Source organism: Carcharodon carcharias, chromosome 12 (genome assembly GCF_017639515.1).
Source record: "Carcharodon carcharias isolate sCarCar2 chromosome 12, sCarCar2.pri, whole genome shotgun sequence".
NCBI lineage: Eukaryota > Metazoa > Chordata > Chondrichthyes > Lamniformes > Lamnidae > Carcharodon > Carcharodon carcharias.
This window is the reverse complement of record NC_054478.1, coordinates 140,583,859-140,602,682: the sequence shown is the minus strand read 5'-3', so window position 1 is coordinate 140,602,682 and position 18,824 is coordinate 140,583,859. Positions and strand designations below refer to the sequence as shown.

Genomic DNA, 18,824 nt, shown 5'->3' with positions numbered 1-18,824 from the left:
GGGGAGAGGGAGAGGCGGGAGTGGGAGAGGCGGGAGTGGGAGATGTGGGAGCGGGAGTGGGAGGGAGTGGGAGAGGCGGGAGTGGGAGAGGCGGGAGCGGGAGATGCGGGAGTGGGAGGGTGTGGGAGAGGCGGGAAGGGGGAGAGGTGGGTGTGGGAGAGGCGGCAGTGGGAGGGAGCGGGAGAGGCGGGAAGGGGGAGAGGTGGGAGTGGGAGAGGTGGGAGCGGGAGAGGTGAGAGTGGGAGGGAGCGGGAGAGGTGGGAGTGAGAGAGGTGGGAGGGGAAGAGGCAGGAGCGGGAGAGGTGGGAGCGGGAGAGGTGGGAGCGGGAGTGGTGGGAGCGGGAGATGTAGGAATTGGGAGAGGTGGGGAGCGGGAGATGTGGGAGTGAGAGGGAGCAGGAGAGGTGGGAGTGAGAGAGGTGGGAGGGGAAGAGGCAGGAGCGGGAGAGGTGGGAGTGGGAGAGACAGGAGTGGGAGAGACGGAGAGCGGGAGGGAGTGGGAGAGCCAGGAGCGGGAGAGGCGGGAGTGGGAGAGGTGGGGAGGGGGTGAGGGGGGAGTGGGAAAGGTGGGGAGTGGGAGAGGCAGGAGGGGGGAAGCGGGAGTGGGAGAGACGGGAGTGGGAGAGGCGGGAGCTGGAGAGGTGGGGAGTGGGCGAGGCGGGAGTGGGAGAGGCAGGAGCAGGAGAGGTGGGGTGTGGGAGAGGCGGGAGTGGGAGAGGCGGGAGGGGGGAAGCGGGAGTGGGAGTGACGTGAGTGGGAGAGGCGGGAGTGGGAGAGGTGGGAGTGGGAGAGGCGGGAGCGGTAGGGGTGGGGAGTGGGATGGGCGGGAGTGGGAGAGGCGGGAGTGGGAGAGGCAGGAGTGGGAGAGACAGGAGTGGGAGAGACGGAGAGCGGGAGGGAGTGGGAGAGCCGGGAGTGGGAGAGGCGGGAGTGGGAGAGGTGGGGAGGGGGAGAAGGGGGAGAGGGGGGAGCGGGAAAGGTGGGGAGTGGGAGAGGCGGGAATGGGAGTGTCAGGAGCGGGAGAGGCAGGAGTGGGAGAGGTGGGAGTGGGAGAGGCGGGAGTGGGAGGGAGTGGGAGAGGCGGGAGTGGGAGAGGCAGGAGTGGGAGGGAGCGAGAGAGGCGGGAGGGGGAGAGGGAGAGGCAGGAGTGAGAGAGGCGGAAAGGGGAGAGGCGGGAGGGGGAGAGGGAGAGGCAGGAGTGAGAGAGGCGGAAAGGGGAGAGGCGGGAGTGGGAGAGGTGGGAGCGGGAGAGGTGGGAGTGGGAGGGAGCGGGAGAGGTGGGAGTGAGAGAGGTGGGAGGGAAAGAGGCAGGAGCGGGAGAGGTGGGAGCAGGAGAGGGAGGAATTGGGAGAGGTGGGGAGCGGGAGATGTGGGAGTGAGAGGGAGCAGGAGAGGCAGGAGCAGGAAGGAGTGGGAGGGACGGGAGTGAGAGAGGCGGGAGTGAGAGAGGTGGGAGTGGTAGAGTCGGGAGCGGGAGAGGCGGGAGTGGGAGAGGTGGGAGCGGGAGAGGCGGGAGCGGGAGAGGCGGGAGTGGGAGAGGCGGGAGAGTGAGGGGTGGGCAGTGGGAGAGGCGGGAAGGGGAGAGGCGGGAGTGGGAGGGAACGAGAGAGGCAGGAATGAGAGAGGCGGTAGTGGGAGGGAGCAGGAGAGGCAGGAGTGAGAGAGGCGGGAGTGAGAGAGGCGGGAGTGAGAGAGGCAGGAGTGGGAGGGAGCGGGCGTGGGAGGGAGCGGGAGAGGAGGGAGTGAGAGAGGCGGGAGCGGGAGAGGTGGGAGGGGGAGAGGTGGGAGCGGGGAGGCGGTAGAGGGGGAGAGTGGGAATTGGGAGAGGCGGGAGTGGGAGAGGCGGGAGCAGGAGAGGCGGATGCAGGAGAGTCAGGAGTGGGAGAGGTGGGGAGTGGGAGAGGCGGGAGCAGGAGAGGCGGGGAGTGGGAGAGGCGGGAGGGGGGAAGCGGGAGTGGGAGAGACGGGAGTGGGAGAGGCGGGGAGCAGGAGAGACGGGATTGGGAGAGGCGGGAGTGGGAGAGGCGGGAGTGGGAGAGGCGGGAGCGGGAGGGGTGGGGAGTGGGATGGGCGGGAGTGGGAGAGGTGGGAGTGGGAGAGGCGGGAGTTGGAGAGACAGGAGTGGGAGGGAGCGGGAGAGGTGGGAGGGGGAGAGGCGGGAGCGGGAGAGGCGGGAGAGGGAGGGAGCGGGAGAGGTGGCAGGGGGAGAGGCGGGAGCGGGAGAGGCGGGAGAGGCGGGAGCAGGAGAGGTGGGGAGCGGGAGAAGCAGGAGTGGGAGAGGCGGGGAGGGGGAGAGGTGGGGAGGGGAGAGGCGGGAGTGGGAGAGGCGGGGATGGGGAGAGGTGGGGAGGGGAGAGGCGGGAGTGGGAGAGGTGGGGAGGGGGAGAGGCGGGGAGGTGGGGAGTGGGAGAGGTGGGGAGGGGGAGAGGCGGAAGTGGGAGAGGTGGGAGTGAGAGAGGCAGGAGCGGGAGAGGTGGGGAGGGGAGAGGCGGGAGCGGGAGAGGCGGGAGCGGGAGAGGCGGGAGCGGGAGAGGCGGGAGTGGGAGAGGCGGGAGCGGGAGAGGCGGGAGCGGGAGAGGCGGGAGTGGGAGAGGCGGGGAGCTGGAGAGGTGGGGAGTGGGAGAGGTGGGGAGTGGGAGAGGTGGGGAGTGGGAGAGGTGGGGAGTGGGAGAGGCGGGAGCTGGAGAGGTGGGGAGTGGGAGAGGTGGGGAGTGGGAGAGGCGGGAGTGGGAGAGATGGGAGCTGGAGAGGTGGGGAGTGGGAGAGGTGGGGAGTGAAAGAGGCGGGAGCGGGAGAGGCGGGAGTGGGAGAGGTGGGGAGTGGGAGAGGTGGGAGGGGTGGGGAGTGGGAGAGGCGGGAGTGGGAGAGGCGGGAGTGGGAGAGACAGGAGTGGGAGAGAGGGAGTGGGAGAGCGGAGGGGAGAGGGGAGGGGAGAGGCGGGATGGGAGAGGCGGAGGGGAGGGGGGGGAGTGGGAGAGGCGGGAGTGGGAGAGGTGGGGAGGGGGAGAGGTGGGGAGGGGGAGAGGCGGGAGTGGGAGAGGTGGGGAGGGGGAGAGGTGGGGAGGGGGAGAGGCGGTGAGGTGGGGAGTGGGAGAGGTGGGGAGGGGGAGAGGCGGGGAGGGGGAGAGCCGGGAGGGGGAGAGGCGGAAGGTGGAGAGGCGGAAGGGTGAGAGGCAGGAGCGGGAGAGGCGGGAGGGGAAGAGGCGGGAGCGGGTGAGGCGGGAGTGAGAGAGGTTGGAGCGGGAGAGGCGGGAGAGGGAGGGAGCGGGAGAGGCGGGAGTGAGAAAGGCGGGAGCGTGAGAGGCGGGAGTGGGAGGGAGCGGGAGAGGCGGGAGAGGTGGGAATGGGAGAGGTGGGAGCGGGAGATGTAGGAATTGGGAGAGGTGGGGAGCGGGAGATGTGGGAGTGAGAGGGAGCAGGAGAGGCAGGAGCAGGAGGGAGTGGGAGGGGCGGGAGTGGGAGGGGCGGGAGCGGGAGAGGCGGGAGTGGGAGAGGCGGGAGCGGGAGAGGCGGGAGTGGGAGAGGCGGGAGAGAGAGGGGTGATGAGTGGGAGAGGCGGGAGTGGGAGGGAGCGAGAGAGGCGGGAGTGGGAGGGAGCGAGAGAGGCAGGAGTGAGAGAGGCGGTAATGGGAGGGAGCAGGAGAGGCAGGAGTGAGAGAGGCGGGAGTGAGAGAGGCGGGAGTGGGAGGGAGCGGGAGAGGCAGGAGTGAGAGAGGCGGGAGTGGGAGAGGCGGGAGAGGGAGAGGTGGGAGCGGGAGAGGGGGAGAGTGGGAATTGGGAGAGGTGGGGAGTGGGAGAGGCAGGAGCGGGAGAGGCGGGGAGGGGGAGAGGCGGGAGTGGGAGAGGTGGGAGAGGGAGAGGCGGGAGCGGGAGAGGCGGGAGTGGGAGAGGCGGGAGGGGGGAAGCGGGAGTGGGAGAGACGGGAGTGGGAGAGGCAGGAGCGGGAGAGGCGGGAGTGGGAGAGACAGGAGTGGGAGAGACAGGAGTGGGAGAGACAGGAGTGGGAGAGACGGAGAGCGGGAGGGAGTGGGAGAGCCAGGAGCAGGAGAGGCGGGAGTGGGAGTGTTGGCAGGGGGAGAGGGGGGAGCGGGAAAGGCCGGAGTGGGAGAGGCGGGAGGGGGGAAGCGGGAGTGGGAGAGACGGGACCGGGAGAGGTGGGAGTGGGAGAGGCGGCAGTGGGAGAGGTTGGAGCGGGAGAGGCGGGAGTGGGAGAGGCGGGAGGGGGGAAGCGGGAGTGGGAGAGACGGGACCGGGAGAGGTGGGAGCGGGAGAGGTGGGAGTGGGAGAGGCGGGAGTGGGAGAGGTGGGAGTGGGAGGGAGTGGGAGAGGCGGGAGGGGGAGAGGCGGGAGTGGGAGAGAGTGGGAGAGGCGGGAGCATGAGGGAGGGGGAGAGGCAGGAGGGGGAGAGGCGGGAGCATGAGAGGCGGCGAGTGGGAGAGGCGGGAGGGGGGAAGCGGGAGTGGGAGAGACGGGAGTGGGAGAGGCGGGGAGCAGGAGAAGCGGGAGTGGGAGAGGCGGGAGTGGGAGAGGCGGGAGTGGGAGAGGCGGGAGCGGGAGAGACAGGAGTGGGAGAGACGGAGAGCGGGAGGGAGTGGGAGAGCCAGCAGTGGGAGAGGCGGGAGTGGGAGAGGTGGGAGCGGGAGTGGGAGGGAGTGGGAGAGGCGGGAGTGGGAGAGGTGGGAGCGGGAGTGGGAGGGAGTGGGAGAGGCTGGAGAGGGAGGGGTGGGGAGGGGGGAAGCAGGAGTGGGAGAGGCGGGAGCGGGAGAGGCGGGAGTGGGAGAGGCGGGAGTGGGAGGGAGCGGGAGAGGCAGGAGTGGGAGAGGTGGGAGGGGGAGAGGTGGGAGTGGGAGTACCTGGAGCGGGAGATGCGGGAGTGAGAGGGAGCAGGAGAGGCGGGAGGGGGAGAGGTGGGAGTGGGAGAGGCGGGAGGGGGAGAGGTGGGAGGGGGAGAGGTGGGAGGGGGAGAGGTGGGAGTGGGAGTACCTGGAGCGGGAGATGCGGGAGTGAGAGGGAGCAGGAGAGGTGGGAGTGGGAGTGGCTGGAGCGGGAGATGCGGGAGTGAGAGGGAGCAGGAGAGGTGGGAGTGGGAGAGGCTGGAGCGGGAGATGCGGGAGTGAGAGGGAGCAGGAGAGGTGGGAGTGGGAGAGGCGGGAGCGGGAGAGGCGGGAGAGGGGGAGAGTGGGAATTGGGAGAGGTGGGGAGTGGGAGCGGCGGGAGCGGGAGAGGCGGGGAGGGGGAGAGGTAGGAGTGGGAGAGGCGGATGCAGGAGAGGCGGGGAGCAGGAGAGGCGGGAGTGGGAGGGGTGGGGAGTGGGAGAGATTATGAGTGGGAGAGACAGGAGTGGGAGAGACGGAGAGCGGGAGGGAGTGGGAGAGCCAGGAGCGGGAGGGGCGGGAGTGGGAGAGGTGGGGAGGGGGAGAGGGGGGAGAGGGGGGAGCGGGAAAGATGGGAAGTGGGAGAGGCGGGAACGGGAGGGTCGGGAGCGGGAGAGGCAGGAGTGGGAGAGGCGGGAGTGGGAGAGATGGGAGTGGGAGAGACAGGAGTGGGAGAGACGGAGAGCGGGAGGGAGTGGGAGAGCCAGGAGCGGGAGAGGCGGGAGTGGGAGAGGCGGGAGTGGGAGAGGCGGGAGTGGGAGAGATGGGAGTGGGAGAGACAGGAGTGGGAGAGACGGAGAGCGGGAGGGAGTGGGAGAGCCAGGAGCGGGAGAGGCAGGAGTGGGAGAGGCGGGAGTGGGAGAGATGGGAGTGGGAGAGCCAGGAGCGGGAGAGGCGGGAGTGGGAGAGGTGGGAGCGGGAGTGGGAGGGAGTGGGAGAGCCAGGAGCGGGAGAGGCGGGAGTGGGAGAGGTGGGGAGGGGGAGAGGGGGGAGAGGGAGGAGCGGGAAAGGTGGGAAGTGGGAGAGGCGGGAACGGGAGGGTCGGGAGCGGGAGAGGCAGGAGTGGGAGAGGAGGGGGGAGTGGGAGAGATGGGAGTGGAGGAGAGGAAGAGTGGGAGAGACGGGAGAGGGGAGGGAGTGGGAGAGCCAGGAGCGGGAGAGGCGGGAGTGGGAGAGGCGGGAGTGGGAGAGATGGGAGTGGGAGAGACGGAGAGCGGGAGGGAGTGGGAGAGCCAGGAGCGGGAGAGGCGGGAGTGGGAGAGGTGGGAGCGGGAGTGGGAGGGAGTGGGAGAGGCGAGAGTGGGAGAGGCGGGAGCGGGAGAGGCGGGAGCGGGAGAGGCAGGAGTGGGAGAGGCAGGAGTGGGAGAGGCGGGAGTGGGAGAGGCAGGAGTGGGAGAGGCGGGAGGGGGGAATTGGGAGTGGGAGAGGTGGGGAGTGGGAGAGGCGGGAGTGGGAGAGACGGGAGTGGGAGAGACGGAGAGCAGGAGGGAGTGGGACAGCCAGGAGCGGGAGAGACAGGAGTGGGAGAGGCGGGAGGGGGAGAGGCGGGAGTGGGAGAGGCGGGAGCGGGAGAGGCGGGAGGGGGAGAGGCGGGAAGTGGGAGAGGCGGGAGTGGGAGAGGCGGGAGTGGGAGAGGCGGGAGTGGGAGGGAGCGGGAGAGGTGGGAGGGGGAGAGGCGGGAGCAGGAGAGGTTGGAGCGGGAGAGGCGGGAAGTGGGAGAGGCGGGAGTGGGAGAGGCGGGAGTGGGAGAGGCGGGAGTGGGAGAGGCGGGAAGTGGGAGAGGCGGGAGTGGGAGAGGCGGGAGTGGGAGAGGCGGGAAGTGGGAGAGGCGGGAGTGGGAGAGGCGGGAGTGGGAGAGGCGGGAGCGGGAGAGGCGGGAAGTGGGAGAGGCGGGAGTGGGAGAGGCGGGAGTGGGAGAGGCGGGAGTGGGAGGGAGCGGGAGAGGTGGGAGGGGGAGAGGTGGGAGTGGGAGAGGCAGGAGTGAGAGAGGCGGGAGTGAGAGAGGCGGGAGCGGGAGAGGCGGGAGTGGGAGTACCTGGAGCGGGAGATGCGGGAGTGAGAGGGAGCAGGAGAAGTGGGAGTGGGAGAGGCGGGATTGGGAGAGACAGGAGTGGGAGAGACGGAGAGCGGGAGGGAGTGGGAGAGCTAGGAGCGGGAGAGGCGGGAGTGGGAAAGGTAGGGAGTGGGAGAGGCGGGAACGGGAGGGTCGGGAGTGGGAGAGGCGGGAGTGGGAGAGGCGGGAGGGGGAGAGGCGGGAGTGGGAGAGGTTGGGAGGGGGAGTGGCAGGAGTGGGAGAGGTGGGAGTGGGATTGAGTGGGAGAGGCGGGACGGGGAGAGGCGGGAGTGGGAGTGGGAGGGAGTGGGAGAGGCGGGAGGGGGAGAGGCAGGAGCGGGAGTGGGAGAGAGTGGGAGAGGCAGGAGCGGGAGAGGCGGGAGGGGGAGAGAGCGGAGTGGGAGAGCCGGGAATGGGGGAAGTTGGGAGAGACGGGAGCGGGAGAGATGGGGAGTGGGATAGGCGGGAGCGGGAGAGGCGGGAGCGGGAGAGGCGGGAGTGGGAGAGGCGGGAGCTGGAGAGGTGGGGAGTGGGAGAGGTGGGGAGTGGGAGAGGTGGGGAGTGGGAGAGGCGGGAGTGGGAGAGGCGGGAGTGGGAGAGGCGGGGGCGGGAGAGGCCGGAGCGAGAGGTAGTGAGAGAGGCGGGAGTGGTAGAGGCAAGAGCGAGAGGGAGAGGCGGGAGAGGGAGAGGCGGGAGCGGGAGAGGCGGGAGCGGGAGAGGCGGGAGCGGCGCGGGAGAGGCGGGAGCGGGAGAGGCGGGAGTGGCGGGAGAGGGAGAGAGCGGAGTGGGAGAGCCGGGAATGGGGGCGCGTGTGAGAGGCGGGAGCTGGAGAGGCGGGAGCCGGATAGGCGGGAGCGGGAGAGAGCGGGAGCGGAAGGGAATGAGAGAGGTAGGGAGTGAGAGGGTTGGTGGACAGGAGGCAAGTAGATAGAAGAGCATAATTCTTTAATATTATCAAAGTTCTTTTCTTTAATTTCAGGTATGAATATGGGAATGTGAAGTATTTCAACGTACAGGAGATAATGTTTTCATGTTTTGTTGTGATGAAGACGATCCTGCAAAATCAATCTACGGTTCTACACTGGATTTACTGGCAAAACCTGATTCAATTCAAGTTGCTTCACTTTTTCGAGACACTCCCTTTAACAAACACTGAACAGTTGACCAGGATAAATTTTGTTCTGTTTAATGCTAGGGTAAGGTGTGGCCACTCTCATTAGTTCTGTATTAACTACTTACGCAAGCAGTTGGCAATTATTAAAAAAGGTTTTGATTTTGGAGGCCAAGTTTCTTAAAGACTGCTGGGCGCTGCTGATGTGGAACATCCCTTCCCAGAACTGGATGGATAATCACTAGCTGTGCACACATTAAATTAGAGGCAGAGGGACAGGTTTTACCCGTTAGTTTCTTGGGCAGGGCCCTTGATCAAGGAAGGCGGACTAGATCAGCGTGGGGAACTGAGAGATCAGTGTGCCCAACTCTGTGGCTCCCCCAGCTCTTCAGTCTCAAACACCGGTTGGGGCGAGCTGCAGATTGCATAATGCTGACCCCACGCCTAACTGTCCAGTGAGACGAGGGATAAATCACCTTTAGGACCCTCAGCTCCATCTTGGTCTGGTCCCAGCCGACACGTCATGCAGGTGACCTCTTCTAGTTGGTAGATGTAGGTGGGGGGGTCGGGGGGGGATATGTCCCCGGCCGATCCAACTAAACCAAACTCCCACTTCGTGATAGTATTCCCGTCTCCAAGCCGTGGGCTCAAGTTCCACCTGGATCAACGCTGTTATTCGGGTGAGATGTCAAACCAAGTCCTGTCAGGTGGATGTCAAGATCCCACAGCTCTATCTGCAAGAGGTACAGGGGTACTCTGGCCAAGCTTTATCCCTCAGCCATCACTAAATACAGACTATCTGGTCATTCATTTCATTGCTGCTTCAAATTGGCCGCTACCTGCCTACATTACAACAGCGGACAGCAACTCAAAAGCATTGGCTGTAAGATGCTTTGGAACATCCTGAGGCTGTGAAAGGCGCTGTATCAATGCATGTTCTATCCTACCCAGCTTCCTTTTTCACCAAGCACTGCAGCTGGGGCCCTGATCGTCAGAGTTCAGGTTCCCACCCCAGTTGATGCTCAGTCACCTCAACGAGGCCCATGGACCTCAGTGGAGCAAAAGTAGATCAGGAGGCATTAACCAAAGCCTCGATCAGGAAGCCGCGCCACACAGCCCTGTGACTGGACGGGCGATCTCCTTACCTTCAGCCCAGGAACTCCAGGTAGACCGGGTACTCCTGGGATCCCCTGTAGAAAAGAAGTACAGGAAACATCAGCGTTACAAACCCCTTAAAGGCCATTTGTCCTTCATCAAAACAGCCTAAATTCTTTCCGTCCCATCCTCATCCATGTCTGGAAATAATCGTCCTTTTGCGGGGGATGTTGGTTTAATCCTCGCCACAGCTTTTAATGGAAAGCAGCAGGATTAAGTCCAGCGACGAGTGGCGTAGGCCTCAAGCGTTCATCTGAAAGCCAATCTATTTAACGTCACAGAACAAAGCTAATCCTCCCCGTCGAAAACCTCGCGGTATGGTTCTTTTACTCGTTTATTCCCCCCGCCGCACCACAGCACCCCCCCACCCCCCCACCCCCTTCCCCCTCTTTTCCTTCAGCAAGCAGGGCAGAGTTCCACCCCTCGAGGCCTACCCCGGGGGGTCCGGTGGTGTGGCAAGTCTGGGTGAGCAACTTCGGGCTCAAGCTCCCACGAGGCAAGTTGCGAAAGGGGAGAGAAGAGACCGGGGACAGGCCCAGCTTCTTACGTTGGTGGCCACATTCTGTCCTTCACAGCCTCTGGCCTTAACCTCGGGCCCAACAGCCTTGGATCGGTGGGGGGGTGTGGGGGGCAGCGGTTCTGCTGTAACCACTTACACCTGCCCCCCCCCACCAACCAAGCTCCTGTGATTTTCTTTTCTCAAGCTCCTGAATCCATTACCACCCTCCCCCCTTTAGGAAAGACATCTGCACCCCCACAGCAACCTGGTTGATTCTTGTAAGGCCGAGCGTGCCACTCAGTTCGAGGGCAATTCGGGACGGGCTGCAAATGTTGGACATGCCAGTGAGGCCCACCACCCCCCCATAAAAGACTTAAAGGGGGAAAGAAGAATTACGGTCGGACCTGACACACGATACGACTGGAAGAGGAGCAGGGTGGGCGGGGGGGGGATCCTCCCAGGTGTCAGGGCCGCGATTCCTTCCTTAAACCAACACCAGCCAACCAGGTTATCTGCTCACCGTCACGCCGTTGCTTGTGGGAGCTTGCTGTGCGCAAATTGGCTGCACGCGTTTCCGACGTGACCCCCGCCAAAGGCACTTCTTTGCCTGTGACGTTCTTCGGGAATGAGCCGATGCCGGGAAAGGCGCTAGAGGAATGCAAGTCCCCTCCCCTTCCCTACCCAGCTGGTGGCAGCACCCCCGAGGGCAAAGAGGCTTCTGCAGCTCCAGCAAAAGCAGAAAGGACCTGCATTTATGTAGCGCCTTTCACGATCGCGGGGCTCCCCACCACCCCACCCCCCCGCCCCCCCCACCCCCCCACCCCCACAAAGCTCTTTGTGGCCAACAACGAGTTTTTTTTTTTTGCAGCGCGGCCGCTTTCGCTGTGCAGAAAATGCAATCGGCGCACAGCAAGATCCCACAAACGCCAGTGTGGTGGAAGGGGGCCAGGAGCTCTGTTTTGGCGATGATAAGCAGAGGGAGCGATTTTTTTGGCCCGGAACATTTGGGCATAACTACCTTTGCCAACAACGTACCCTCCCCTCCTCTCCCCTCCTTCAACCTCCGCGCTACTTCAAAATGGTGGCGGGGTGCGGGGTGGGGGGGGGGGGGGTAGAATCTTTGACATCCCCCTGAGAGGGCAGCCAGGGGCTAGGGATCTCTAGGATGGCGGGGTTTCCCTTCCCGCCATCCGAGGAGCTGGCGGAGAGCACACCCCGGCCGTCACCGCCCTCCGCACGGCCGTTCAACACTCCGCCATGTTAACTGGCTGGGGGGCAGGGCTACTGCCCCTCACTCGGGAGGAAGTCCCGCCTCAGAAAGCAGCTGGACAATCCGATTGGCCGGAAGCCTCCCAAGTCCCCTGCAGCGCCAGGAGCTACAGCGGACAGGGCTGGCGAGGGTTGGGGGGGGTGGGGGGGGGCGCGTGGTGAAAGCAGATCCCCCGGAGGCCTAAACCCCGGGATTCCAGGACCGGGTACCTTTTGGGTGCCTCAGGGCGGGGAGGGGAGACGAGGCCCAGGCAGGGTAGGCGGACGGGAGTCGGGGCTGGGGGAGGAGGGAAGAGATTCTGAGGCTAGACCTTCTTGTTGTGGGGGGGGGGGGGGGCACATTGGTAGTGGGGGTGGGGACCAATGTTAAGAGGAGGCCCTGGATGGAGGTGCCCCCCTTCACCAAGAGCTAAACACAGTTACATTTGGGGTTTGCACCCTGCCCCCAAACACCCCCCCACCCCCCCCCCCCCCGCCCCACCCCCCACTAGCTTGTAAATTGAGGCTGGGCGGGAAATGGCCCTTCAGTAGTCAATAATTGGCCACTACCAAGCAGGGCTTCAGCTGAGGCAAAGGCCTAGGCCTAGGCCTCAATCACCCCCCCCCCCCCCAGCCCTGCAAACCCGCCGGCGGGGGGAGCGTAAAATCCTGCCCAGGGTCTCGGCGCGGCTTCCTCATCCAGAAGGTGGCACCGCCGACAGTGCAGCACTCCCTCGGTACTTCACTCGAGCGTCAGCATGCGTCTACCCGAGAGCGCGGGCAGCGATGAATGCAATTTGACGGCTTTTTGTGAAATGGACCGATATTCTGTGAAGCCTTATCCTCCCACTGCAGGTTAACTAGTGATTTACACTAATTGATCCGAGGACTGCAAACCCCTAAGGCCTTGGACCTTGGATATCGCGTCAGTGTATCTGGAGCTCTGAAAGAAAAACCGCCCCCCCCCCACCGCCCGACTAATTTCTTCCATTATTTCAAAGCCCGGCGGAGAGATTTCAGCGAGGCGTAGGTCTGGAGGAGGTTACAGAGATAGGGAGGGATGGTGCACTGGAGGGATTTGAAAAATAAGGGTAATAACCTCAAAACGGAGGGTTTTACAGCCTGAGCGCAGCCTGGAGGATAAGAAGTGGAGATTGATGGAAACGTTTAAAAATCTGATGAGCCGACGGAGGTTGGGCACAGATTAATTGCACACGTCAGGGCACACCATACTGGGGTCACATCCAGGTCTGCCAAATTAATGCAGATTGTTCAGGATGTGGAGATTAGCGAGCTCAGAGTTAAACCCTGGAAATGAGCTTTCTAATGTCCACATCCAAAAATAGAAAGCCACAAACTGTGTCAGCAGCGGTTCAGCGGGTAGCACTCTTCACCTCTGAGTCAGGATGAGCTGTGGGTTTGAGTCCCACTCCAAAGACCTGAAACCGCAAAGTCCAGGGCTGACACTAGAGCGACGAACCGAGGGAGCGCTGCCCTGTCGGTCAGGTGGTGGGGTGGCGCGGGGGGGGGAGTTATGCCCAAGCGCTCTGACCAAAATCTCTCCCTCAACCCGCCATCACGAAAACAGATCCCCCTGCCCCCCCACCGCAGCCCCCGCCCCCCCCCCCACCGCGTTGCTGTTTGTGGGATCTTGCTGTGCGCCAATTGCTTTTTCTGCACGGCTGCACTTCAAAAAAGAAAGCAACGCTTTCGTCGGCTGCAGAAGAAACTCTGGGGGAGCCCCACCATCGTGAAAGGCGCTACGTAAATGCGGGCTCTTTCCGTTTTTGCTGGAGTTACAGAAGCCTCTTTGTACCGCAGAGCGGTGACGAGGTGAAATGGAGAGACGCGGGCGGTGGCAAAGGCTGGCGGGGTGGGGGGGGGTGGGGTGGGGCGGGGGAGTGGTGGTGGTGGTGGTGGGGGGAATCGGCGTCCCAGTAAAGGTTGCCCTGGGGGTGCTGCAACCAGCTGGGTAGGTAAAGGGAAGGAGACTTGCATTTCTATAGTGCCTTTCCCTGCAGCAGCTCATTCCCAATGTGCTTTACAGCCAATGAAGTGCATTCACTGGTAGAATGTCGGAAACGTGGCAACCAATTTGCACGCAGCAAGCTCCCACAAATCTCTGTTTCCTTGTTGCTGCCTGGGTTTTTACCTCCTCTCCTAGGAGAGCAGATGGCTGCGGAGACGTGGGGTCACAGGGCGTGGGTGGGGTGGAATGAGTTTAGCCAGATTTCCAGGCATCACGGCGCCAAGGGTCGGCTTAATGCGCCAAGTTGACCTCTTCTGACCCGTCATTTTCTTAAGCTCATAACACTTATCTTCATCAATCATTGAAGGCAGCAGCACATATTGAGAAAGTAACCGGCAAAGCATATGGGATCGTGGGCTTCATAAACAGAGGTATTGAGTACAGAAGCAAGGAGTAATCATTTAGTAATACAGAACTTCAGCATTGCTGAGAAAAGAGACTTTTTTTGTTGAAGCTTTTTGCCTTGCACTCATCAGGATAATTCGCTAGAAAATACCAGCGTCAGGCGAAACAACATATTTATACCGTATGAGAAGAGAGCGCTGATTGGTTGGCAAGTGGACTCTGACTAGTAGAGGTTGTTGCCATGGAGAATGCACCAGTTGATGGTGACTGACAGTTAACTGCCAAGCATTGTTTGAAATTTAAACCAGGCAGCTTGACCCGGATTGGTCAAGACATTGCCCTGGGGAATGAACCAACGAATGGCTGTCAATTATTTTGTTTAGCTGAAACAAACGCGATGCGTGTACATGTTCTGTCTGTCTGCAAAGAACAGGGCCCTGTGCATTAGTATATGTAGCTTCCAATATACGCAAATGCTCATACATTATAAATATGTTGTTTCCCCCGACGCTAGTATTTTCTTGCGAATTGTCCTGATGAGTGCAAAATGAAAAGCTTCGACAAAAAATGCCTGTTTTTTTCAGCAATGCTGAAGTTACGCTGAACCTTTATAAAGCTCTGGTTAGGCCACAACTAGAGCATTGAGTTCTGTTGCGGTCGCCAGACTTTACAGGAAGGAATCGTGAAAGGGTGCGGAGGGAGATTTACCAGAACGGTTCCAGGGGTGAGGGATTTTAGTTACAAGGTGAGGTCGGAGAAGCTGGGATTGTTCTCCTTGGGGCAAAGGAGATTGAAGGGAGATTTGATAGAGGGGTACAAAATTCTGACAGGTTTAGACAAGGCAGACTAAGAAAAGCTGTTCCCACTGGCTGGTTTAAGGTTTTGGACAAGAGATATGGGGGATGTGGGGAAGAGCATTTTTAGGCAGTGAGTGATAATGACCTGGAACTCGCTGCCCATGAGGGTGGTGGAAGTGGAGACGATCAATGGGGACTTGAGGGAAATAAATTTGCAGGGCTAGGGGAATACAGGGGATTGACCGGATGGGACTAGAGAGAGCAGGCATGTACTCAATGGGCCGAGTAGCCTCCTGCTGTGCTATAATGACTCTATGACTTGCTGCTTGGGCTCTAACATTGGGGATGATCTTTTGGGTGAATTCTACTTGTGCCTTGAGAGGGCACTGCTATTGAGTTGGGTGAGAAACATAGAACAGAATAGATTAAAATAGGAACATGTAGAATGAAGCACAATACAAGGCTGATGACTGAGATGGCTTTATTTTGGGGTGGGGCAGGGTTAATAGAGCCAAAGATGGTCATTTGCCAATGCCGAAATAAGTCAAGCACAGCGGGTCAGAGTGGCACTGTGAGTTCTCGGTTTTACCTGAACACCTTCCAGCCCTCGTTCCCCTGGCAGTCCCGTGATTACTGGGTAGGCAGATCCTTCCGTGTCCTCCTGCAAAGAGAGTTTCAATACGTCACGACATCCTGGGACAAATCCCCGCTTCTAACGATCGCGCCAGCCTCACGTGGACCTCAGGCCCAGCTCGGGGCTATGTCAGCCCTGGCGCAGTGGGTAGCACTCTTGTTTATTAAATCAAAAGATTGTGGGCTCAAGCCCCCACTCCAGAAATGTTCACACCCCCTCCGGGCTGACACTCTCAGTGCAGTGCAGTACTGAGGGAGTGCTACATTATCCAAGGTGCTTCTTTTGACTGAGACATTAAACAACACCACCCCCCCCGCCCCACCCCCCCACCCGCCCAGGCCTCTCCCCTGGCACTATTTGATGAAGACCAGGGATATGTTCTATGGCGTTCCAGCCAATATTTTTCCTCTCAACCAATCAATATATCGGCCGTTCCTTCACTGTGGCTGTGTCAAAATCCTGGAACTCCCTCCCTAACAGCACTTGTGGGTGTACCTACACCACATGGACTGCAACGGTTCAAGAAGGCAGCTCACCACCACCTTCTCAAGGGGCAACTAGGGATGGGGCAATAAATGCTGGCCCAGCCAGCGATGCCCAGGTCCTATAAACAAAAAAATTGCTGAAACAGTCTACCCATGGTCACATTGCAGCTTGCGGGATCTTGCTGTGCACAAATCGGCTGCCACGTTTCCTACATTACAGCGGTGACTGGACTTCAAAAACATTTCATTGAAAGTAAAGCACTCTGAGACACCCCGAGACTGTGAAATGTGAGCATCTTCCTGACTAAGGGTCCTATGAGCACAAACTAGGGAAGTGCAGAAACCTAGCTTCTGGCTCAAAGAGTGGCATTAATACACCCCCACCACCCCCCCACTGCCCCACCCCTGGATGGGTTTCTGATTTTCGGAGCAAGGCACCGCAACATCCCCCTGCCGGTTAGGCTGCCCTGATATTATGTTGTTACCTCGGTTGTTGCCATGCAACCCTTTGTGGCCGGCCCTACCAGACAGGCTGCCCACAGGTTTGAGTCCCCCGATCTATCCCTCTGCACACATTCAATCTTCAAGTCGTTCCTGTTTGCAGCAGTAATTAGGGCTGCGAACTCGAGACGACAGGCCAGCAGGTTCTCCGTGGCTGTAGTGGTCCATACGAACACATAAAGTAATAGCAGGAGTGGGCCATTCGGCCGCCATCAAGCCTGCTCCTCCATTCGATAAGATCCATGGCTGATCTGACTGTGGCCTCAACTCCACTTTCCTGCCTCCCCAACATCACCCCCCCCACTCCATAACTCTTGACTCCCCTGTCAATCAAAAATTTATCTAACTCAGCCTTAAAAATATTCAATGAACCGGTCTCCAACTCTCTCTGAGGAAGAGAGCTCGACAGATTCACCATCCTCTGAGAGAAAAAAAATTCTCGTCCTCTTAAACAGGAGAGTTATTTTTGAGCTGTGTCCCCTCATTCTAGATTCCCCCACAAGGGGAAAAGTCCTCTCAGCATCCACCCTGTCAAGCCCCCTCAGGATCTTATACCTTTCAATAAGATCACCCCTCATTCTTCTAAACTCCAATGAGTACAGGCCCCACTTGACCAACCTTTCTTCATAAGATAATCCCATGTCAATTACTCTCAGGAATTCGAAGGTACAGCCATGATTGGAGTCACCCCCACTTTGAAGGACAAGGACAACAGGGAGATGGGAACGCTACCTCCAAGTCACACTCCTTCCTGACTTGGGACTATATCACTATTCGCTCATCGTCACTGAGTCAAATCCTGGAACCCCCAATCTAGTTTTTGTTTTTATTCTTCCACGGGATGTGGGTGTCACTGGCTGGGCCAGCATTTATTGCCCATCTCTAATTGCCCTTGAGAAGGCGGTGATTAGCTGCCTTCTTGAACTGCTGCAGCCTAGGTAGGGTAGATACACCCACAGTGCTGTTAGGGAGGGAGTTCCAGGATTTTGACCCAGCGACAGTGAAGGAACAGCCGATATATTTCCAAGTCAGGATTGTGAGTGGCTTGGAGGGGAACTTCCAGGTGGTGGTGTTTCCATGTATCCGCAGCCCATGTCCTTCTTGGTGGTAAAGGTTGTGGGTTTGGAAGGTGCTGTCGAAGGAGCCTTGGCGAATTGCTGCAGTGCATCTTGTAGATGGTACACACACTGCTGCCACTGTGCGTCGGTGGTGGAGGGAGTGAATGTTGAAGGTGGCGGATGGGGTGTGAATCAGGCAGGCTGCTTTGTCCTGGACAATGTCGAAACTCTTGAGTGTTGTATGAGCTGCAGTCCAACAGCATTGTGGGAATAACTTCACCACATAGACTGCAACGGTTCAAGGTGGTGGCTTACTGCCTTCTGTCAGACAATTAGGGGTGGGTGATTAAAACTGGCTTTGCCAGCGACATTCACATCCTGAGAGTGATCGGATTTTTTTTTTCACCAGCCACCAAATCCCAGTGAGCTTGAAGTTGGCGAAAATCTTGGTCACAAAATGGCGTAGGTTGGCCATGCAAAGTTCAGACGTCGAGAGCAGGTCGGGTTATGCAGTATCAAAACATAGGTGACAAGAACTTACAAAGCCAGCCCGGAGACTCGTTGACGGTGGTCCAGGGGGTCCACGGGGTCCTATTGGCCCTGGTAAGCCAGCTAAACCAGGCTGACCTGGAGGCCCAGTCTGTCCTGGGGAACCCTGCAAACAGAAGGTAAGATGATACAAAACGATTCAGCTCGAGTGTGAAACAGGGCCCAATCAAAGCCAGCACAGCCCCTCTGGATTTTTTTTTAAATCTCTTCAAATTTTGGCAATTCTTTTTCTATTTCATTCGCAAACCGTATCAAACGTGGCTCGGTGGGTGGCACTCTCGCCTCGGAGGCAGACGCTCACGGGTCCAAGCTGCACTCCAGACACTCCACAGAATCACAGAGCTGTTAGAGTGCTGAAGGAGGCCACTTGACCCATCTGCACCCGCTCTCCGGATGAGCAATTCACCTGGTGCCATTCTCTTGCCTTCTCCTCGTAACCCTGCACATTCTCCCTTTTCAGATAATGACCCAATCCCCCTCGAATACCTCGATTGAACCTGCCTCCGCCCACACCCTCAGGTAGCGCATTCCAGATCCTAACCACTCACCGTGTAGAAAAGCCTTTCCTTATGTCGCCGTCGCTTCTTTTGATGATTATTTTCAATTTGTGCCCTCTCGTTCTCAATCCTTTCACAAGTGGGAACATTTTCTCCCCTATCTAACACAGCCCAAATCCCTCATGATTTTGAGCAACTTTACCAAATCTCCCCTCAGCCTTCTCTTCTCCAAGGAAAACAGTCCCAACATCACCAACCCATCCACGGAACTGAAGTTCCTCATCCCTGGAATCATTCTCGTGAATATTTTCTGGTACCTTCCCTGAAGCCTTCGCATTCTCCCTAAAGTGCGGCACCCAGAACTGGATCCAAAACTCCAGCTGAGGCTGAACTAATGTCTTGTACAAGTTTAACATAACCTCCTTGCTCTTGTATTCTACGTCCCTATTAAAGAAGCCTAGGATACTGTATGCTTTATGAACCACGCTCCCAACCCATCCTGCCACCTTCAACAACTTATGCACATATACACCCAGGTCCCTCGGCTAGCTACACTGCCGCTGGAATTGTACCCTTTATGTTATATTGTCTCTCTGTGCTCTTCCTGCCAAAATGAATGACTTTACATTTCTCTGCTTTGAACTTCATCTCCCACCTGTCTGCCCACTCCACCAACTTGTCTACTTCCTTGAGCACAACAATCCAGGCTGACACAACAATGCAGAGCTAAGGGAGTGCTGCACTGCCAGAGATGTTGTCTTCGGATGTGACTTTAAACAGAGGCACCCATCTACCCACTCAGATGAATGTAAAGGATCCCTTGACACTATTTTGAAGAGCAGGAGAGTGAAACTGACCACAAGTGAGGATTAAAAATTTCGTTAGTACCGAATTGTAACTGACACAAAAATATTCAGCACACTTCACGGAATAGAACACTGCAATAGCAAACACTCAGCCCTGCCTAGAAGAGCAGAACATGCATCTAC

The 18,824-nt window shown here is 59.7% G+C and overlaps 2 protein-coding genes across 3 annotated transcripts in view; both read right to left on the bottom strand.

Moving 5' to 3' along the window:
- LOC121285278 (pituitary tumor-transforming gene 1 protein-interacting protein-like) overlaps positions 1 to 18,824 on the bottom strand; it is a 100,211-nt gene that overhangs the window by 52,681 nt on the left and 28,706 nt on the right. The gene's annotated exons all lie outside the window — the stretch shown is intronic.
- The window catches only part of LOC121285050 (collagen alpha-1(XVIII) chain-like), a 29,156-nt gene continuing 19,449 nt past the window's right edge, over positions 9,118 to 18,824 (bottom strand). Inside the window, exons 10-12 of the mRNA XM_041201172.1 lie at positions 17,331 to 17,444; positions 14,701 to 14,772; positions 9,118 to 9,228 (exon numbers count right to left, since the gene is read on the bottom strand). Coding sequence (XP_041057106.1) covers positions 9,118 to 9,228; positions 14,701 to 14,772; positions 17,331 to 17,444 — 297 coding nt within the window. The remainder of the gene's footprint in view (positions 9,229 to 14,700; positions 14,773 to 17,330; positions 17,445 to 18,824) is intronic.